The sequence below is a fragment of the Condylura cristata genome, unplaced genomic scaffold (assembly GCF_000260355.1).
Source record: "Condylura cristata isolate star-nosed mole 26May11 unplaced genomic scaffold, ConCri1.0 scaffold00031, whole genome shotgun sequence".
NCBI lineage: Eukaryota > Metazoa > Chordata > Mammalia > Eulipotyphla > Talpidae > Condylura > Condylura cristata.
This window is the reverse complement of record NW_004567132.1, coordinates 16,093,982-16,115,731: the sequence shown is the minus strand read 5'-3', so window position 1 is coordinate 16,115,731 and position 21,750 is coordinate 16,093,982. Positions and strand designations below refer to the sequence as shown.

Here is a 21,750-nt window from a genome sequence, read left to right as displayed (position 1 = left end):
AGGCTGTGCTCGAGGGCCCCAGGAGCTGGCACCACCTCCCCAGGGAGGGAAGGAACAGGGGGAAGGCAGGCAAGACCACTTGTATGACTGTTTGCTTCTTAACCTGCACTTCTTGCCCTCTGGCCTCAAGGTAAGGAAGCCTTGGCGGGTGGAGAGAAGGGCTGGGCACTGTGCCCGCATACTTCGCCTGCCCTCTCTGAAGCTAGGCAGCCTCCTGCCAGCTGCTCCAGCTTAGCCCAGTCTCTTCCCTGTGTAAGAGGGGAGTCAAGTACCTCACACCTCTGCGCACTTACGCCCAGTCACTCCCCTGACGTGGTGAGACAGCTGAGTTCCACCCAGGAGAGGGATGCAGGAGTCCTTCCGCTCAGGCCTGGGCAGAGCCCCGGGCCCTTTTGCTTCCTCCTGACTCTGAGCCAGTGGAAGTTGCTACCTTGCCCAACAGGGCGGGGCTTTAGGCCCAGGCCATAAGGCCATGTGATCCCCTTCTCAGGGGCCTGGGGCAGACCTGCATGGAAGCATCTGTGGAGCCCTGACCAGTGTGGCAAGAGTTGTTTCTGCGCTCTCACAGATCCTGCCCATTCCCACCCACCCTGACGGGTAGATGGACTGGAGGTGGGGTGGGGAGGCTGTGTACAGTGGTGAAGGGGAGAGGGAGGGCCCCCAGACCTACTCCCTGGCAGAAAAGAGACAAATCCCCAAGTCCTGGTTTTTCTCTTGCCCTGTGAAATTCTGAGGGAGGAGTGGGCACCCTGGATTTGGGCCCTGGCTGTCTGGCCACACTTCTGTACGACCTCGTAGTTGGGTGTGTGGGTTGGATCAGTTTCTGGGTGAGTCTTGCCTCCCCTAGCCTCTGTCCCGACTTCCCAGAACCCCAGGGGACCGCTAGTCGCCTGTAGCATGGGGACTGGAAAGAAGACCAAGGGCCTTCTCAGATGCTCGCTCTGAGCTTGGGGCCCTGTGACAAAGCAGTTATTTGTAGACGGGGTGGAGGGAGAGGCAGGACACTTGGATGGATCTTTCCTGGGGGAAGCACAGAGCATGTACTGTCATCTGTGGAGGTCTGTGGGCCTCTCATGGGGCAGGACATGTGCTGAGAAACACCGTTCTGTGAGGTCATTTATAGGCACGAGCCCAGGTTTTAGGCTCAGGCCTCTGCAGGCTATGAGTGGGTGTCACTGCTCCTGCCTCCACTCTCCTCCCACTGCTCTGTCTCTTCAAAAGGCCTTTTGGTGTTGAGAGAAGTCTGGTCACTCATGGACATAAGGAAGCTGAGGGTCTTGTCCTCATGCTTGAATTCTGAGCTTGCCCTCAGCTGTGGGGTGGGAGCACCCTGGACACTGCTGCCTTCCCTGGGCCATGGTGGCTGCCGGGCAGGTGGGGCAGGTATTCTTTGGGTAAAGTGGCCTGGCCTGGAGAGGTCTGGGAGCCGGACATAAGCTTGTTCAGCATCACCTTGGCCTCGTGTGCCTTGATAAGGGGAGGTGACAACTTGGCAGTTACCCAGAGGGCGTGCTTAGGGCTTCTGAGGAGAATGAGATGAGCTGACTCGCGTCAGGAGACAGTGGAACTGGAACTGGGGTGATGGAATGTAGCTGCAGGATCTCCCGTGGGGGATAGGTCCAGGTTGGGGGTGCTGTGCCCTGGGGCTGATGGCGGAGTGTTCCTCACGCTGAAGGGCAGCAGCGCCCTCTAGTGCTCCCAGGTGGCACTGATGTTCCATAAAGAGCCTCAGCGGTAAGTGTTGGGTGCAGCTCGAGATACAAAGGGCTGCCACTCACTCACAAGGCCACAAGGCCTGGCGGGGAGAGAGGGAATGAAGCTAGGAAGCTGTTCCTGTGACCGACCCTTGTCTGCCAGGTCCATGGCCGTTACTCTAGGTCCCACCCATGTGCCCACATGGGGGGAGTGGGCAGTTGTGAGTAAGGTCTGGGCCGCAAGACTTACCCTGCTCGGGGCTCTGATGTGAACCCTTCACACTGAGCTGCAGCCCAGGCCACTTAGCATGTGTGGCAACGTCCAGACGGTGTGGTAAGCCAGTGCCAAAGTGTCCTTTGCGTCTATCACTTTTTCAGTATGAGCTTCCCAAGGCCAGCTCATGCCCCCACGCCCATGCCCTCCCTCTCACGTTAACCAGAGAGCTTTATACAGCATCAAGTGTTTCCAGCTTGTTTTTATTGGGGGGTGTGGTGCAGCACAGAGGCATGTGACTGTCGGCAATCTCTGCAGCTGCCCTGCCCCTCAGCCAGGGTGGAGGATAAGGTCCCGATAAGCCTACAGTGTGTGGGCTCCTTGAAGAGCCAAAAAGATCAGCAGACTCTCAGTGCAGAGAGTGGTAACTGTGAGGAGTGCCTGGTGACTTGGCGTTAGTGTGGCCACACACCCTGGCTTCCTGGCCTAGTTAACAGCGGCCCTTTACTCTGGTGAAGATACTCTGGTTTGGAGGCTAAATCACCTGGGCTTCCTTCTTAGAGCTTACAGGGCCCCACTATATCACTTCTTTGTACCCCAATGATGGCTGAGAGTGTGCCCAGCCTCCTGGACGTATTTTCTGTACCTCAGGGCGCATACAGGTGGATGCCAGATGCCAGAGCTTCAGGAGACGTGGCAATGGGCTCATTTGCTGGGGAGGTGTGGGGGGGCATGCCTCGAAGACTGGCCTTTCGGGGGACGGCCTGGTAGAGAGCCTTTGCAGGCCTACCTGCCACCTCTGATACCGGTGTGTAGAAACTACAGGGACACAGCTCGTCCCGGCCTCAGGAAGCACTGTCCACCAGGGAGACCCAGCCTCCAGCGGCGGAGGTGGCTGGTGGCGTAGTGAGTTGCCCGGCCACAGTGGTATTTAAGGAGAGGGGGCTCGGAGTGAACAGGTGACTCCTGCATTAAGTTGCAGGTTCAACCAAATGTTCTAAGGTCCCCGTGGGCCCTAAAGTTTTGTTCCCTCAGGTCGAAAGGTCAGAGACATTTGGGCTTTTGGTTTCCTCCTCCAGATTTTGGTCTTAAAGAGAAGATAGTACGTTGGTTCCTGTATTACGCTGGCTCAGTGGGGCCTGCTCTCAGAGTCCAGCCTGCACAGGCGGCCACGTGTGGGGACGCGTGGATCTCGCTTTTAGAGCGAGAACCTTTAGAGTGTGTACTTGGTGGGGAGCTAGGCCAGGGAGGCGGCGGGCAGGACATTGTGTTGCGGGTAGGAAGGCTGGGCGGATGCCCTCAGGGGTGCCTCTGCCTCGGGGAGAGCGCTGGGCCACGCCTGCAGTCGCCTCCTCCAGGGAGAGCCGCTGCTGGTTCCATACCAACGGGCTTGTGTGTACCTCTGGGGAGCTCGTGGCGGGTGCCACCCAACCCGCTTCCTGGCAGCTCTCCTGACCTGCATTTACTGTGGCCAGGTGACTCTAAGACTGCACGGGTGAGCACGGGTGAGCACGGGTGAGTGGGGCCAGCCTGGGCTTGGAGGGCGAAGGCACAAAGCTAAGTAAGCTCAGTGCTATTGGGTGTTGAGGGAACTCTCTTCCCTCAGATCCCCCGCCACCCGTTCCGAGTAGCGGTGCTCCAGTGGAGGGTAGGCTGAGGACAGTCTTGCCTCTCATGTTGGTGACCCATGGCTTTCCTGGGCCCCCGAGGTAGCCAGGTGTGCCTTGACCTAAGGGCGGGTCTGGAATGTAGGGAGAAGGAAAGTTTGGTGTTGTTGGGGCTGAAGGCTCAGCATTCTCCCTCTCCCTCTTTTAGTGTCTTTGCCATAGAGGCAAGAGCTGGGTGGGAGAGAGGGGGACTTGCTCTCCCTCCATCTCTCCATGGTGGTGTGAGACCGAGAACCCACCCTGAGAGGGGTTATTATAGGGCAACGGTAGGGTCTGGAGAGTCTTTGGCAGCTGGATTCTGGATTCTGAAGAGAAACCCCGGAGTCTGAGAGCTGGCTTTGCCTTGTGTATGAGGCTTTCGGGGAAGCCCCCTCTGCCTCTCACTGCCCTGGACTCCTTCCCACTGGCTGCCCTGGTGTTTGTGGAGAGCTGGTCCTGCCTCTGCCCAGCTTTGTGTGCGGCCTGCTCCGTCTGGCCCTGGTTCTGGAAGAACCCTGTGAGCTCCAGGCTCGTCAGCCTTTCCCCATAGATGCCCTCCAACTCCAGCCTGCATTTCTCAAGGACTGACTGGTAAAATCTGGCTTCTGCTGCTTCAGGGCTTATCTCTAGCAGTTCCTGATGGGAGAAGCCACTTGGGTGGAGAAGATGGATGTGTAGGTGCTCCCCAGGGTGTTTCCACCTGGACAGACAGGGTGCAAGCAAGGGATGGGTGTCATGGGAGTTCAAGGAGGTGGGCCTCAGGTAACAGGGAGGACACTCAGGTGGGTCCGACACGACCCAGGCTGCCACTGCCAGACTGCTGAAAATGGGGGTGGGAGGGCTAGAGAGTGGTCACCCCTTTTTCCTGCAGTTTCTTTCTGGGCTTCTATCTGTGCCCCATGAGTGTCCTGGGGAAGCCGAGAGCCCCATTTCTGGCCTCTGCTTCTGTCCACATCCCTGGAGTCAGCCGCTCTGTACAGGCGGTACACGAGAAGGAGCGCCGGAAGGCCAGCAAAGCATTGTTGGATGACTTTGGATGACTTTGGGAATGTATGTCCACGGAGCAGATTTCCCCAGGAGTCAGGGGTTTGTGTGGGAGATCCTGGGAAGCCCTGGTGACATCCTGGGTCCTGCTGCTGCTCCTGCAGCCCCGTTTCAGCCTTTGCCCCTCCCCCCACCTCCACAGGGCTTCAGTCAAGGCTGGCCCGTGGGCAGGCACACCACCTTGGCGGCCAGCTGTGGGAGCACCTGAGAGCAGGCGTCCTCAGCCGTGTCCCGTGCGCTCCGTGGGTGCCTGCGGCACCCCTCAGGAGCCAGCGGGCGGGTTTTCTTTGACTAGCGCCTGTCTCGCCAGATGACAGCCCTGAGCTGCCTTCTGTTTCTGCAGGGGTCAGTAGAACCCGGCCTGTGTCGGCAGTCAGACTGCAGCTTCCCGGCTGGACTTATTAGTGCTGACTGCCCAGCTGACGCCCTTGCCCCCTCTAATCCGGCTGGTGTTGCCTTCTGATTCTATGCCTGGTTCCTCAGGTGTCAGTCTGGGGTGGAGTAGAGTCTTAGAGGGGGGTCGCACAAAGAAAACGTGGCTTAGGTTTGGATCCTGCCTATAAGGTGGGGTTATTGTTCTTCAGGACTGGTGTGAGGATTAAATGAGCTGTGTCCAACACCTGCTTGGTGCTTCCTAGTTGAATTACACGTTGGGGTGCCCCACATGGCTGAAGCCAGGCTTCGTGGCATGGTGCCATCTCGTCCCCAGGCAGGGGGGCGCGGGGTGGGGACGGGGCGTGGTGGTAAGCAGGCGTTTCCAGTCTTGGCATTAACCAGGAGGCTCACGGTTTTGTCTCCCTCCACAGCCTGGACGTGTCTCCTCAGGTAGAATCTGACCCAGCTGCTCTTCCTCACCACCTCCCCTGCTCCCCCTGTGCTCCGGCCCCCCCCACTCCTGCTCCCACCGCTGCTCCCATGCTAAGCACTAACCTTTTTGCAGCCGCCTCCCCTGCTGCCGCCGCCGCCGCCACAGCTGCCCCTGAAGCCACCCCGGCTGGATTTTGGGGTCTCACCAACCCATTCCTCACCTCCTTGCAGAACAACCCTTTCTTCGAGGAACTCATAGCCGACATAGCACTAAACTCTCCTTCACCTGCTCCCTCTCTCCCCAGTGCCTCGAGGGCCAGCCCCACCCCCCTGGCCTCCCCTGGGAAAACCCTGCCTGAGTGGGACGACACCTTCAACGTTTTTGCTGCCAGCAGGCTGTGTCCAGAGGCCAGGAGTGAAATCCTGGCCCCTGCAGGAGTGGGGCTGGAGGCGACTGGGCTGAACGACCCAGGCCCCAGGGCCATGGCAGAGGATGCAGCTGAGCCCCAGGGGGACCCTGGGGGCGGAGGAAGAGGTGGGAGCAGCGTGTGGCTGGAGCCCAGGGTGCCTCTGGACTTGGGACTGGACCGCCAGAGCAGCACACGTGCAGCTGGCCCAGGGGCCCTCGGGTCGGGAGGGGCCGGCCCGCCTTCCACGTCAGACCCGCTGCACCAGAGAGCCTCAGACTCGGAAGCAGACAGGGAGCCACTGGCCCCAGGAGGGGAAGCAGGGCAGAGTCCAGCAAACAGTGCCACATCTCTGTTTAGCTCCCCAGAAGTGATCAGTGTGTGGGAGAGGCTGCCTGGCCCCGACGACGCCCCTGAGGGCCAGGATGAGGAGGTCTCCCGCGGCAAAAGCCAGCCGTTCCACGAGCTCAATGCAACGGAGGATTCCTGGCCTTGGGATGTGGTCACCGTTTCTCCCGCAGCTGAGACGTCCGCACTAGTCCTGCAGGGAGCATCTGATGGACTGCCTCCTCCTCAAGTGCAGCCAGAGTCACCAGAAGCTGTGAGCCCCAAGGGGAGCGAGGGGCTCCCCCCACTGGAACTGGAGCCAGAACCCCAATCTGAGCGGGTATTGGACAAGGGGCTGCAGCCCAGCAGTCCACCTCCCAAGCCACCACGCCTCTTCACGCCCTCGGATTTCAAGGAGGAGGAGGAGGAGGCGGGGGGGCTGCGCAGCAGCGGGGCAGAGGCAGGAGGGGAAAATGCCTTCCCAAGTGGGCTGGTTGCTGGTCCCCAGGAGGCCAAGGAGGAGGGTGAGACGCATGGGGCGGCGCAGTCTGACAGCCCTTCTTCTGGAACCCTGCTGGGCGAGCCAGGCCTGGAAGATCTAGTGGAGGATGCCAGTCCTCCTTTGTCTGGGTCCTGCCTATCTCTGTCCACCAGTTGCCCCGAGGGCCCTGCCCCTACCCCCAGTTACTCAAACAGCTCAGCTCTTCAGAGTCAGCAGGTCTGGGGGGCTCAGGAGAGAGGGGCAGGCTCTGAGACTCCTGAGACCCAGACCCCGGGACCAGTAGGAGAGGGTCTTGGACCCCCACCAGGTAGCTCCCAGCAGGCTGACTTGTGGGCCTCTGAGGAGGATGCCTTGAGCCCCTTCTTATCTCAAGGGAGACAGGATCCCCCCAGCCTCCCATCCACATCCTCTCCAGGGTCCAGGGAACCTTCCATCCACTCTGGTCCAGAAGAGCTGCCCACCCCCCCAGAGCCTGCCTTCCCACCACCCCCTCTGCCCCCCTGGGCCAGCCACCGCCACGGGGGGCCCAGCCCTCTGTGCTCGCCCCTGCCTGGAGCCTGGCCCCTGACCTCTTCTTCCCCAGCCCCTGGGGAGCCAGACTCCCCCCCTGAGGGCTCCCCTGCCCCCCTCGGGGAGGACCACGCTGCAGCCACCCCAGCCTCCCTGCTTGTGCTTCTGCCCTTGGAGACACGACCAGCTGAGGAGTCACAGCCCAGCGCCAGGTGAGCGGCCGTCCAGAGAGTACCTTGGGGGTGGGGGTGGGGGGCAGCCCAGGGCCCCAGTGTTCACATTTCAGCCTCAGCCTCTCCCACGGTGGGGAGGGCCCCTTGACTGGGAGACAGCTTGGAGGCTTTGAAGATCGCAGCCTTCGGTGGGTGAGCCAGCTCTGAAACTGCCTCCTTGGAACCTTGGCCAAGTGGCTAGGGGGCTGGTGCTGATGAGTTGTTTTAGGGGGTGAGGAATGGGGAGGGGAGAGGCAAGGCCAGGGGATGGCCAAGGGCGATGCTAGGAGCTGGGAGCTGGGGGCAGTGAGGCTTGTCAAAGCAGGGGGGTCTGCTGCAAGTGCTGTCCTGTCTCGAGAGGTGTGTGGAGCAGGCTGTGAAGTCGAGAGAGGCAGAGGAGTGAAACGGGTCACAGAGGAAAGAAAGAGGCAAAACAAAAGATGACAATGCTTCCCCGCAGAAGAAAGCGCCCGTCTTGACAGTGCCTCCTCGGCTTGGGTTGTGCCTTTCAGGGGGAGTGGGGCCAGTGGTACACTCAGGGCTGGGCCGAGTGGACAGCGGAGGCCTGTGTGGCCCTGGTCACTGCGCTTGGTCTGTTCTGGGAGGAGGATGTGGCCATGACACCAGCCGGTGTCTCCAGAACAGGGCTCTGAAGACATAGGTCACTGAGGGGAGTGGGGGTGTGTGGGCTGCCGGGGGGAATGAGTGTTGGGGTGTGACTTGGCCGGGCAGCAAGGTCCACAGGGGCCCTGAGCTCCCTTGGAGACCTGAGTGAAGAGACAGGAGAAGCAGAAGAGGCCGCGGAGTGGGGCTGGGGAGCAGGACAGGCCCCAGCACTGGCCTCTGTGAGGCCCCGGCCCACAGACGCTTGCATTTGGTCATGGAAGCTCACTGCGCCTCGCCTGCCTCCGCTGTGCGCCAGCCAGGCCCTGGCCCGAGGTGAGAGACACTGCCTGCGCGGTACGCCCACCCGAGGAATCCAGGGGAGCGACCCGACCCGTAAAGAGGAGCCACAGGCGGCCAGGGCCGACATCAGAGAAGTGGGTGGGAAGGCCTGGGCGCTGCCCCTGCTCTGTCCGGTGGAGGGGGGCGCTGTTCCGGTGCGGAGGAGGCGCCTGCCCCGCTCTGTGAGCGGCACTGCAAGGGCCGCTGTCAGGAGTTTTCAGAGTTGGCTCATGTCTATATTTAGCATGTTCCTTCCATCATGAAGCAAATGAACCAAATGGAGATATCCCTCCTTCTCAGATGAGGAAATAGAGTCCAAATAGAGAGCTTCAGGGGGCAGGGTCCCTCAGAGGCAGGGCCAGTCAGGCCAGGCCCCACTTGCGTGGTTCCTCCTCTAGCAGCGCTGCCAGTCGACAGGTGGTATCAGAGCTGCTTTTCCATTCCCATCCCTATGGGAGATCCCAGGCAGGAAGACAGGACGGGGACGCTTCTTGCCCTGACTGTGCTCCTGGCTGTGTGCTCTGCTGCTCTCTGGGTTTGGGGACTGAATCACAGCCTGCACCTGGGGAACAGAGCTGACATCTTGGGGTCTGGTGTCTCCTCCAGTGGGGCTCAGGGCCTTGGGCTAAGCCATTTTACCTTTTCTTCCTGATGTTAAGTAAGCATAAATTTTAAGAGCCCCCCCCAATAAATAAATAAATAAATATGATAAAATAAAACTTTTTAAGAGCCCTCCCCACCCCCAGGCAGGCTAGTTGGTCTGGGGGTCTGCTTCTGTCAGTTCGGGTACCTGTCATAGGTACAGGGTGCTGGAGGTTAGCCAGCCTGGGGAATCTGGAAAGTTTCCTGGAAGAAGCAGCTGTGTCCAGCTTTTAATCAAGGAGTAGGAGTTAGCAGGCCGGCCGCCAGGTGAAGGAGTGATGTTCCAGACAGAGAATAGCTAAAGTAGAGTGCATCTCTCCCTGGGCTGAGATGTAGGGGGAAGTAGAGGACCAGGAGGAAAAGGGGAGGGGGCAGGTAGCCCCAGAGATCTACCCTGATCGGAGCTGGTTGGCGGCAAGGGAGTGGAGAGGTGCCATCACATGCTCCATGCAGCTTCAGGTGGAGGCGCGCGGAGCTCCCACGGAGGAGATGATTTAGCAGCTGTAGCAGGCTGGAAGGTTTAGCTCGCACTAGCTTGAAGAAGAGGGGCTGTTTTGAGAGGAGCAGAGCTGTATGTTTGTTCCGACTGAAGAGGAAGGGAGGAAGGGGATTCCCAGGTTTCTGACTGAAATCACAGGCAGCTTAATGGCGCCATTCTTGCTGGGGACCACAGGAAGGTGTGTATAGCAGGCCTGGGGGTAGACCCCAAGCGGAGCCACTCTCTACATGGGTCTAAAAGCCTAGGGGTGGGCTCTGGGATGGAGATGGAGAAGGAGATGGGAGGAGTCAGGGAGTTGGAGGGGAGAGACCCTGAGCAGACCAAGCAGTTAAGACTGAGAAGGGGCTGACAGAAGTAAGAAAACCAGACAGGGCAAGGGGAACAAGGGAAGAACAGCTTAGAGCAGGGAGGGTCCAGGTGTCGCACCTTGAACAGGTCCTGGAGGTGAGAACCCAGGACTTGCTGGCCTCAGTAAGGTGGACAGGTGGGGGGTATGTCCTATTCTAGGGGGTTGAGGAGTCGACAAAAGGTAAGGATTTACAGAGAGAGAATATAACCCGCACGCTCTGGAGAGGCTGAGTGGGAAGGAAGAAGGGGTGAGGGGTGCCAGGAGAAGAGGCTGAGTGATGTTTCTGGGCCTGGTGTCACTGCTGGTGGGAAGCCACCAGTAGGGAGGAGGGCGAGCAAGTCTCTTGTCTGCTCGGGTCCTTCTTGATTTTAAACCGAAAGTCCCACTTCCTAGGGGTCCCCAGCCTTGGGAAAACTGGGAGACTGGGAGGGCCGCAGTATGGAAGTGGGGGGTGGGGAGGAGGGAAGATAGATGGAGTGTGGCCCTGGTGAAGACTGGCTGTAGGTGCAGAGAAGTTTGTAGGGCAATCTCTGCTGCTCCTGGGAAGGGCCAAGGTCAGCTGGGCAAGGTCACCGAAGGAGTCGGGTGGCGGGAGCAGGTGGCTGCTGGAGGAACTAGGAGAGTAGTGAGGGTGGAGCAGAGGACGGCTCCACCACCGAGGCAAACCATTCCAAGTGCTGGAGGCTGGAGGCCACCCACCCCGCTCATAACGCGCTGCCCGTCTGTCTGTCCTTGCAGCCCGCACCCTGTGAAGCCCCTCACCGCTGTCCCCGTGGAGGGCAGCCCCGACAGGAAGCCGCGCTCTAGTCTGAGCACAGCCCTGAGCAGTGGGCTGGAGAAGCTCAAGACAGTCACATCTGGCGGTGTTCAACCTGTGGCTCCTGCTCCCCAGGTTGGCCATGCTGCGGACACCAAGAGGCTGAAGGTGAGGCCCGTTGGGAGCACCGTGCCGGAGGCGTTGCACTGGACAGAGGACAGGCTCCTGGAGCTCAGGGGCAGGGCGCTGGACAGGGCAGGCAGGAGCAGACCTGGTGCCCCGCCAGAGCCCTGAGCTGGCCGTGGAGCCGGGCAGCTCCAGGGGCCTGTCTGTGCTGGTAAAACTGGGGTGTGGGCGGGCCGGTGGGCCAGAGGCTGCCCTCTCACTCTCATTCCCTCTGGCCCCAGGACTCGGGGGTGCTGGACCAGTCAGCCAAGTACTACCACCTGACCCACGACGAGCTCATCTGCCTGCTCCTGCAGCGGGAGCGGGAGCTGAGCCAGAGGGACGAGCACGTGCAGGAGCTGGAGAGCTACATCGACCGGCTGCTGGTGCGCATCATGGAGACCTCACCCACACTGCTGCAAATCTCCCCTGAGCCCCCCAAGTAGCCCTCCCTCTTCACCCCCACCCTTTGGGGGGTTGGTGTGATCCACTGTCCAAACAGGGTTGCACCCCCTCAGCATCCCACCAAACTCGCTCACACGGGGCAGAGTGCAGTCTGTCCGCTGTGTCTCGCATCCTCTCCTCCCTCCTGCCCAAACTGGGGCTGCAGGAAGGGGGGGGGGCGGCGCTTCAGAACTTCCATCTGAGGCAGCAGGTTCCATGCACAACTTGTGTGTCTTTGAGAGCTCTAGGTCTTTCCCACCTGCCTGTTTTCATACCCCTCAGCTTTCAGGGCTCTGAGAAATTGGAGCAAAGAATTTGCTCAAGACCAAGCAGGGGTGAGCTGCAGTTTGACGCGGTACCTGGGACCTACGCTATTGCCCCCAAAGACGGCCAGCCTGCCACGGCTAAACGCTTGCCCTTGCCGCGCCCTTCCACCTCTAGAGGCTCCTGGTGTTATTACTGAGGCTGGGGCAGGTGGCAGGCTGCCCACTTAACCTGTGATTTAGGGGCACCGGGAGCGCCTACTCGGCCTCTTTTCCCTCAAGAGCAAGGAGCTAGTGTCCCCTCCGCTGTGTCCTGACTCTGTTTTCCTCCGGCTGTTTGCAGAGTGAGCGTGGCGTGGATGGAGTGGAAGTGTGTTCTCCAGGTGGCCCCCTGCCCTAAGTGTCACGTGTGAGTGAGAGAGAGTGAGTGGAAAACGGAGACAGGTGTGTGTGGGGGGGGGGGCCGTCCTCACCCACCTCCCAGATGTGGGCCCCTCCAGGCCTCAGGCCTCTGGGCTGCTGATGTTTTTGGGATCAAGCCTCCATCTCCATCCTTGTTGCCTGTCCAGATGCCAAAACTCTGTGCCGCTACAGGGTTTGAACTTTTGGAAAACCATTAAAATGTGCCTTTTGCGGATGGGATCAAGACTTCTCCCCATGCTTGGTGCCCCCTCCCTCCCTGTGGAGCACGTGGGGCTGGATCTCCCTGGGTCTTGGGGATGGACGTGGACGGTAGTGGAGGGCGGGGGCAGCCCTCCTGTGTGCCGTGTCTTCCCCTGGCCTGGCAGTGCTGCTGCTGCTCTCAGCCTCCCCAGCCTCTTCTCCTCCTGGCATAATTGAGGAGGGGCTGTCTCATCTATCCACAAGCTGCTGTTCCAGCCAGTCCCTTCTGACCCATGGCCTCATCGGGCCTTGGCTACAAAGCGTCTGTCCTTTGAAACAGAGTGTCCTTTGGCCCAACCCCTGTTTGCTTGCAGAAAATGCAGCAGGCTTCCCCATGGCATCTGCAGGGTGCCCTTAGGGGCTTGGGGCAATCCTACCTTAGCAAAAGTTGTGGGGGTGCGGTGTTGAAGGAGCTACTTTTGGCCCAGTGAAGAGCTGAGCGCTGTAGGATCACCTCTTTTTCAAGAGAGGGCTGTGGGACCTCTCAGAAAGCCCTGGAAAGAGAGCAACACTGTGGCTGATGCCTTCTGCCAGGGTGATGCATCAGGGCCCCACATGTGGGGGCGAGTCCCAGTAATGTTACCTCCCTTCAGGAACATTCATCAAATCCAACTGTTCACAGATAGCTAGAATTTTGGTCACGTTTGAATGGGGGTAGTTGGAGTGAGGAGTTGGACTGGGGGGGGTCTCTCTTGGGAGAGAGGGCTCTGCTCGCTCCTCTACTAGGTCTTCCCCTGAGGTCTGTTCAGCCCCAGCCCTGACTCTGAACTTCCACTCTGAACTTCCAAAATGCCTGGGGCAGGGATGGCTCCAGAAGGATTCTGAGTTGCAGCCCAAGGTTCTTGCTGGATGTTGTTGTTCCCCGCCATAAGTTGAGGAGAGCTGCAGGCGGGACGGGCAGGGAGCAGGCACAGTTCTGCTTTGCTGTTTGTCTTCCTAGTTGTAACTACTGTTTATAAAGAGCTTGTTCTTCATGTTTCCAGCACTTTATGAAGAATAAAAAAATTCACATACGGCAGGTGGCTCTGTTGTGTTACTGTTCTGATGAGTGTGCAGACTTTCTGGGGGGAGCAGGCAGTTGATGGGGCTCTTGGATGACACTGCCCCCACTCTGGGTGTTGGCCCCTTGCACTCTCTCAAGGACATCTGTATTGAGTATTGTGTGTGTGTGTGGGGGGGGATGTTTGGGTGGGTGAGGATTAAAGAGGGTCTCACGGTACTTGGACTAGCAGGGAAAATCCAAGATAGAAATAGTTCTGCATGTCTGGTGAGAACCTCTAGCTTGAGGAAAAGTCTGTTTTCTTGTGGTTCATCCATTAGTGGGTGAGGAATGGATGCTACAGGTCATGGGTTGTCAAACATGTGGGCAGACATAGTCAATCCTGCTCCTCCCTATGGGATTAATGAACATAAAATGGGGCTCCTGAGGGTCAAACCCAAGTATTTCTACTGTCTTTGATGGAACAGCGACTTCCTTCCTCTATCCTCCAGTCTGGATTGTCAAGTAGAATTTAGCTGAGAAATTCTGACATTTTATTCCAGGCGAGTGTGTTTACTATCCCTGTGGGTGCCTTGCTGTACTACCTGAGCTATTCCTTACCTAAAGCCTTGTCGTTGGTGTTGAGAAACATTATTAAACCTTACGCTACACTCCCACTTCTCTTCCAGTTTGTGAATTAGGCCCAAGAAGGATCTAGCTTGGTTGACCATAGAAATGGAGGCTAGCTGTCAGGGTCCTTGTCCGTTTAAACTCAGCGGAAAATATTTAAGCCCCTCCTGTGAACCCTCTTATGCCTTGCACTGAGAACTTAAGTGCCTGAGAAAAGTTACGACTCCTGCCTTATGAAACTTTACAGAAGAAGAAGAAGAAAAAAAAACAGATAAAACTACAAATATATAAATGAAGGGCTACCAAAAAGAAGTGCTGGGTGTAATAGGAGCCGGTCGTGGACTTTGCAGAAGCAGGGAGATGCAATGCTTTGTCTAAAGCCAAAAAGAGAGCCCGTGTCAGGCGAATACAAAAAGTTAGGGTACTCTGGGTACAGAATGTTCAAAGGTCAGGGGTGGTGAGTACCAAGCATATTCTAGGGACTGTGTCAGGGCAAGGGGCAGAGTGGCGACAGAAGAAACTGCATGATGGCTCTGCAGTGCAACTCCTTGGAGAAAATCTTTGGAGATAAACCCTACTCCGCCTGGAGTCCTTGCCCATCTGGTGCCAGATCAGACTCTCTTCTGAGTGGGGCTTTTCTGGGCTGCAGCTCCAGGAGCTACGCCTATATCAGCGACTCAAACCTTTTAGGACGGGTAATCAGAGAGGGGTCGCCCCATGGTCCATTACAGTCATACCCGCACGGTCTCCCTGGACCGTCGTCCACCCCTGCAGAACTGGCAGCAGGCACCGAGACCCTGTCAGTTGGTGCAACTCTCTGCAGTCTAGGTGTCGAGCAGTGTCGCGAAAAAACTACACTCCCCACAATCCCTTGCGCCCCCGGCTCGCTGCGGTTGCTTATGGCCAATGGGGAGAGGCAGCTGTGGCGGGGGCCGAGGAGGGACATTTTAAAAGGGCCGTAGATTGCGGGCGTCAGTGGCCATGGCGGATACAGCGACCACAGCATCAGCGGCGGCGGCTAGTGCCGCTAACGCCTCCACGGATGCACCTCCTTTCCAGCTGGGCAAACCCCGCTTCCAGCAGGTGAGGATCGGGCTGCGGTCTGAGGGTCGTCGGATGGCGACAGGGAGGTCGAGCAAACTCCTCTCCAAAATCCCCTTAGCTCTTAGGGTCTCCGACCCGCGGCCACCCTAGAGCCAGCAGCCACTGCCTCAGGGACATCGGCCACAGCCGTCCCTTCCCCATTGGTCAGCGAGATGGGCGAGGACTCCCACTCTGGTCCCCTATTGGCCACCAAGGCCATCACTCCGCGGCTGCCCGCGCCCTCCAGCCTTTCCCGCCCGAGGCTCTCTGTGATTGGCCATTGCTGGCTGCGGCCCTGGCTCGGGGCTCCCGGGTCCGAGCGGCTTCTGCAGGGTCGCTTGGGGCTGTGTGGCCGCCCACTCCGGGAGGAAAGTTCCGAGTCCGGGCCTGGACGCGAAGTTGGTGTGGCCAAGAGGCATTCTAACTTTTTCCTGGGGTGGGGACTTATACTCTTTTCGAGCTGCTGGCGGAACCTCCGAGCAGCACCTGCACCCCGCAGTCACGCTGCCAGCCCTCCACCTCGAGCCGGGTCCGCAGTGCGCGAGGTTAGGACCACGAGTGGAGGAGCGCCCACGCCCGGGCGATCCCTGCCCTCTCGGAAGGGGGGTGGGGGATTCGCTGACGCAGCGAGTCCGCGGGCTGGTACCCCTCTGAGGATGGAGCAGGATGTGCGGGTAGAGTCGGGGTGCAGTGGAAACGCTGTGTCATCCCCTTAGGCCGCCTCAGCAGCTCGGAGGGTCCGCGTCCTCGGGAGCGCGTCCCAGCCCCCTCCCCGCTGAGCTCTTGGCGGAGGGTCTCGCGTGCCCAGTCCCTGGCGCCGCGGAGCGCTCGGCTCCGCCAGATCTGCTCTGACTCTTCCCTTGAGCAGACGTCCTTAACTCGCTCGCTCTCGGCCACTGAGACCCGGCTTGAACCCACTGCTGGGGGGTGCGGCCGAGCCCCGAGTCCCGATGCAGGAGCGACGGTTCCCACGCCGCCGGCCACTGCATACCCTTCAGCCCTTGCTGCGTGGAGAAAATGGACTTAATTAGGAAAAGGGCAAAGTGACTCTGCCGAAGTGAACTGGGCCGGGGTGGAGGGCAGTGGAGGCTGATAGAAGTTTTCAGAAAGAAGGGAGATTGTATTAACGTCGGTGCGGTGTTTTATTTTGGGAGAGGCGGGTGTTCTATTGGATTTTTGATAGGTTTATTTTTTTGTGATAGGAGAGGCACTGGCTAAGTGGTGCACGGAACTTAGCTGATCAGTAAGGCACTGAGCTCCTGAACCTTCTGAGAAAATGTTCCCACTTTTTAAAAACAGGACTTTAATGCCTTTAAACAACGAAACATCTTTGTAGGCCGGTCGGCAGTTAGGGAGACTCTCAGGCCGCTCTGGTTCTTCATTGACTCTCCCCATTCACCTTCTCCTCATCCTTCAAGGGTCAGCCAGGGTCACTCCTTGGGAAACACTTCCTCTCTTCTTCCCCTGTGCCATTTCCCCTGGGTATTCCTGTTGGCAGGTTCCTTTTTAAACCATTCGAGTGGGATCTTCATAGGTCAGCTTTTACTGACAGTCTGCCCTGTGGTCTTCTGATTGTTCTCTCTTTTGAGTATTTGGTCTCCTCATCCTTCTATTCCTGCTTTGAGAGAAGAGGCTGGCACACCCTTCCTTGTCTCCATCCTTCCCTGAGGCAGAACTAGGTTCATAGAAATGTACTGCATGAGATTGTAGTTTGGTTCTTTGAGGGTATCTGTACTGGGTCATTCAGTCACACACCAAACATTTACTGAGAACCTATGAGTGGCTTTAGTGATTGAACCCTCTCCTGTGCTCACTCACTGCATACTTCCACAGCTGAGGCTGCTCTGTTCTGGTGTTTCTTTTTGGCACTGCCCTTCAGGGCAGGCAAGTTGCTTGCTATATTTGCTTCTTTTGTATTTGCTTTTTAAATGCCCCTCATCCAGCATAGTGACCTATATAAAGCACCGTGCAGGTGATTCATCTATGTCAGGAAACTTCCTCTAGTCTTGCTCCTCCCACACAACTCTCTGGCTGGTACAGGCAGCCTCCTGCCTTGTGAAAGCACCCAATAGTCACCCAAGAAATCTAGGAGTCATCTGCATACACCTCTCCCTCTCCCTCACCCTCAACATACAGCCGAGGCCTCTGTGCTCATCTCTTAAACAGGGCTCCAACTGCGTGGTCTCTAATCCTATACCAAGCCCAGCCATCTATCTCCTTGGCTGTGTGGAAGCCTCCAAACAGGTCTCCCTGCTTCTGCTCTGCCCCCTTCTAATTCTCTCTTCCACATCACAGAGTTCTGACAATGCAGGTCTGCTCAGGTGACTCCTTCCTCTGCACCCCCTCCCCCATATTTAAACACTCTTCAGTGGTTTCCCCTGCTTCTGAGGTTTCTGAAAGAACCCTGAAGACTTGCATGACCCACCCCTGCTGACTTTTTTTCGTACAGTCTAACTACAGCTGCTCCTCAAGCCCTTTTACCGTCACACTGGCTGCTTTCAGCCCCTGAAACCCCACCATGTTCCCAGTGGATGCCAACCATCAGCCTGGAACTTCATTTCCAACTAACCCCTCCCCCAACTTTTGTTCCTGTTCCTGGTCATCCCTGATGTTTCTGAAGCATCCATTCCTGGGGCAGTGCCTCCCTACCACCCCCCCCCCCCCCCTCCAATCTCCAGGTCCAGTTCTTAACTGTGCTCCTCTACTGAAACAGTTCAGTCTTTGTGGACTTGAATTAAACTGACTTAAAGGTTGTGATTGGGTAGGTGGACCAATATTTCTCTGAAGTGTATCTTTGTGGTCTTGTAAAATTGTAGCCAAGTAGGGACACATTTGACAGTGTAAGATGCTTCAGCCCTGAGAGACCTGAATGGGGAGATCCCTAAGGAGAGAAGTCTAAAGACAAAAAGGCCTGCCATGTAAGCAAAGCAAGTGGGCTGATGAACGCCTCCAGGACCCAGCCCATATCTCGTTCTGCATCCTGCCTTTCATGCAGTGGGCATGTTGCTGTCTAATGATGGCTCAGAGTGCCCTGCGCTGGCCTGACAACCACCTGCTTCCGAGTGTTCATAATCCAGGGGCCATTTCAGAGCCCACTCCAGGGTTACGAGCCTCAAGCAGACGCCCACCTTTTTGCAATCCTGGGTGCTAGGGTCTTCTTTCCGTGGAGGGGAGACCCCCTTTCTTCTCTCGTGTGCAGGAGGGCAGAGAGCAGGATGCACTGAGCAGAGGCTGCTTTCTGCTCAGTTTGTTAGATGGGCTTTGGTCTGTGATCCTCTTTCTCCCCTTAAGTCAGTGATGATAGCCCAGCATAGTTCTAGCCTTTTGGGGAATTGACTTATTTAATTTTCTCAGCCATTTGAGGCTGCCACGCAACAACAGATACAATTGGCTAGGCAGTCTGGCTCCAGTTCATGCTTGTTTGTTATCCACTATCCACTTTTTTTAAATGTAGGTTTTCAGACTTACAAAACTGGAGACAATTGTCAGTCAACCCACCTCTTAGCCTCACCAGCTGCAAATTTAGGCCAGTCTTGTTTTATTTATATACACCCCACCTCAGCCAATAAATGATTTAAAAGAAAAACTCAGACATCCCAACATTCCGCTATACCTGGTAGTAAGTCTCCCTTGAAAAAAGGACTTTTGGGGGCTAGTTTTTAGTAAACTTTTAAATTTTGAAGTAACTTTAGATTTATAGAAGTAAAAAAGATAACAATTCCTGTTATCTTCACATGGTTTCTCCTAGTAGTATCACCTCATATACCATTACACATGATACATTTGTTAAAACCAAGAGATCGGCATTATCTGAACTACACTCTAGACTGTATGGACTCACTCATTTTTTACACTGTTCTTTTTCTATTCCAGGGTGCCCCTGTTACATTTCATTGTTATGTTTCCTTAGTCTTCTCTGGCCTATGATAGTTTATCAGACTTCCCTTGTTTTTCATGACCTTGACAGTTCTGAGAAACACGGGTCAGATATTTTGTAGAATGGCCTTCAGTTTGGGTGTGCCTGGTGTCCTTCTTATGGTGAGACTAAGTTATGGGTTCTGGGGGAAGAATGTCACAGAGGTAGATGCCCTCTTTTCTTATCACCTCCCAAAGCCCTGTCTCTGAGATGGTATTCCCTTTGGGGCTTAGGGTTTCAACATATTCAGCATGAAGGGGGGAGGGGCGGAACACAAACCTTCTGTCCCTTGCACTGTGCACACCTCCCTGATTGTCACGTCACCAGTGTCCCAGAAGACACATACTTTACAGTTGACAGCTATGTCTCTTGTCTCTTCTAATCTCTTGGTTGCTCCTCTTTTATTTCTTTTTATTTATTGAAGAAATTGGCTGATTTTCCCGTAGATTTCCCCGCATTCTGAATGTGGCTGACGGCATCCCTGCGGTTCTGTTTAACATGTTCCCTTGCCCCCGTTTCTCCTGTAAACTTGGCGTCTTTGCTTCTAGCCTCTGCCCCGCACCGCCTAGCGCAGCAGCAGTATGTGGGCCGCACACACCCTCTGGGGTATCTGGAGCTTGCTGGGCAGGAAAATGTGCTTTTCACTTCAAGGTTGAGAAGTTTGTGTGGGCTGAGAGTTGGGAGGCACTGGGGAAGTTTTTCATTTAGCTTGCCAGAAATAAAGTTCTCAAATGAAGTGCTTGGCAGGTAGTTACGTGTTTTAGTCGTTGACATCCTACAGACTACCGAGAGCCTGTTTCCCTGGGGCTGGCTGCTGCTTGGCCCAGGCCAGCACCTTCTAGCTCAGGGATGCCTAGCTCTTGCTGCACACTAGAACCACTTGGACAGGTTTTTTAACAGACACTGATGCTTGGAGTCCAGCCCACCTCACACCGATAGAATTCGAGTTCCTGGATAATTGCCTGCTTTTTAGAATACCCAGCTCATTCAAAGGGCAGCCTGGTTGAGGACTGCCCAGCTGGCCCCGCCTCCCTGCTATGGGGTCAGTGAATATCTTATTTCTGACGCAGAAGGGCAGTGATTGAGAGATCTGGCTTTCAGGAGCAAGGGCCTAGTCTTAGGCCTTTGCCCAAGGCTGCTCTCCCCAGGGCTGCGGAGGTGGGAGGGTAGCCTGCTGCTACAGGCCCACAGCCCCTGCAAGAATAAGCTGACTCACCTTTCTGGTGAAGGGAAATGGACGAATTATGTGGCTGACTCATTCTTCCGGTAACAAAAAAGAGAAGGAAAAATAGCTACGGGTTGACTGACTGGATCAAGATGAGGACTGAATTTTGGAGGGGGAAAAAGGCTCTTCAGGAAAGTAAATTTAACCAGACTGAGAAAGCTGAAATCTTCCCTGCCATGCCTTGGGCAGGTAGGACAGATACATAAACTAGCTGCCAAGAAACAATGTTTCTCAAAAGGACCCGCTTCAGCTCCAGAGGATCAGAAGACTCCCTTCTTTGGGTAACCACTTTCATACTCCCGGAAAAATAACATTCTCCAAGATTTTAGGGCCTGAAAGTAATCGGCCAGCAGGGACAGAACATCTGGCTCTGGATTGGTGGGTCTAAGTCACACTGACCCAGAATAACCCAAGTGCAGAGCTTCTGAAAAGGAGATTCTGGATCCAATATTCTATATTCATCTTAACTTCATAGAGTTTAAGGAAGCAAGACCCTGCCTCCACTTGGCAGCACAGACCTGTTTTTCTTCATAGCTTTGCTTTGCTTTGAGCCTATTATTGCACTTCTTCATTTAGACTTTATTCCACCTCTTCCAGAATTGTATACTTAGTTTTTCTCCTTTGGTTAACTAAGCACTCTAGATTTCATCTGCTGTGCAGCCTCCTCATGGCAGAGCGTTAGTGGACCCAGCTTGGTCAGGCTGCAGGCTTGTTCCTGGGGCTGTTAGGCTGGTTGGGCCAGGACAAGGCCATCTGTGCTTAGCATCTTCAAAGCCCCGTTCTTGAATCTCAGGCCTGTGTTGCAAATGTTTATTGAAATGCTGTATCTGAAAGACTAGTTAAGTATATCAGATTTGCAATACAGAACTTCTATGTTCCCTTCCACAACACTACTATGTTTCTTGTTTTCCTTGTCCAGCTAGAAGTCTGAGCATTATGGCGCTTGTGCTTTCTCTTTACCCCAGCCAGTGGGCCTTGCCTAGATCCATTCTGGGTGTGCAGATTCTAGATAGCTATTTTGTGAATGAATAAGCCACAGGAGTCTGGGGCAGTTTCTGGCTCCAACCTTCCTGCCTTCAGTCTCTTGTTGATACCCTTCTCTGCTAGTAAGCTCGCCCATCCACCTGTCCCTGCTCTTCTGAAAGCCTCTTGACCTACTGGGAAGAAGCAGTTTGCCTCCCACTGCACGTGGGACAGTGCTCACGCTGTGTTAGAGGGCTTCGTTTACTGTTTGCCTCTGATGGTCTCAGCTCCTTGAGGGCTTGTGGTGCTCCCTGAACCTAGAGCAGCAGAGGTTTCGACAGAGTTATGGAGCAAAACGTTCTACTCAGGACAAGTGGCAGTAATGGAGAGTCAGACCCAGAGGGCTGACAGGACTGGGGGTCAAGGCACTTCCAGAACACAGGACAGTCGGCAGAATATGCTGTGTACCATCTTCAAGAAGGTGCTTCCCGCTGCCCAACCTCCTTCCAGGTCCTCGGCCCCTGTGGCTCCTCTTTGCTCCTTGGGCCTAGTTACCTAGCATACTCTTCCCCCTCTCAAATTCTACCCTCTCTCCAGCCCAGCGCTGGCTCTGGGAAACCTCTAGGCTGGTGGTGCGCATCCACCTGCTGCTTCATCCCAGGGGCAGGTACGCTTGTGAAATCCTTCCCGAGGTGTGTCCCTCTGACCAGCTAATACACCAGTTTGTATTTTAATTTAAATATATTTAAAGAAAACAGATTATTATTCCATATGTTATATGGAATGCCAAGTTTAATTAAAAAACAATATATAGGATATTGAAATAAAAATCACCAAGATGACTATCACCCAGAATTAATCTCT

General features: G+C 56.0%; 2 protein-coding genes across 3 annotated transcripts in view; both read left to right on the top strand.

Annotated features, from left to right (window-relative positions):
- RAB11FIP5 (RAB11 family interacting protein 5 (class I)) overlaps positions 1 to 13,112 on the top strand; it is a gene marked incomplete at its 5' end in the record, with an annotated part of 32,654 nt that extends 19,542 nt beyond the window's left edge. The window contains 3 exons of the mRNA XM_012731464.1: positions 5,405 to 7,363; positions 10,537 to 10,723; positions 10,963 to 13,112. Of these exons, the coding sequence (XP_012586918.1) occupies positions 5,405 to 7,363; positions 10,537 to 10,723; positions 10,963 to 11,166 (2,350 nt within the window). The remainder of the gene's footprint in view (positions 1 to 5,404; positions 7,364 to 10,536; positions 10,724 to 10,962) is intronic.
- Positions 13,113 to 14,549: 1,437 nt separating this feature from the next.
- The window catches only part of SFXN5 (sideroflexin 5), a 103,279-nt gene continuing 96,078 nt past the window's right edge, over positions 14,550 to 21,750 (top strand). The window contains exon 1 of one of the 2 annotated variants that reach the window (XM_004691521.2): positions 14,550 to 14,782. In XM_004691521.2, the coding sequence (XP_004691578.1) occupies positions 14,681 to 14,782 (102 nt within the window). In that variant the 5' untranslated portion in view covers positions 14,550 to 14,680. Of the gene's footprint in view, positions 14,783 to 15,121; positions 15,328 to 21,750 lie in introns of those variants that run through there. The other variant, XM_012731561.1, reaches the window with a different exon arrangement.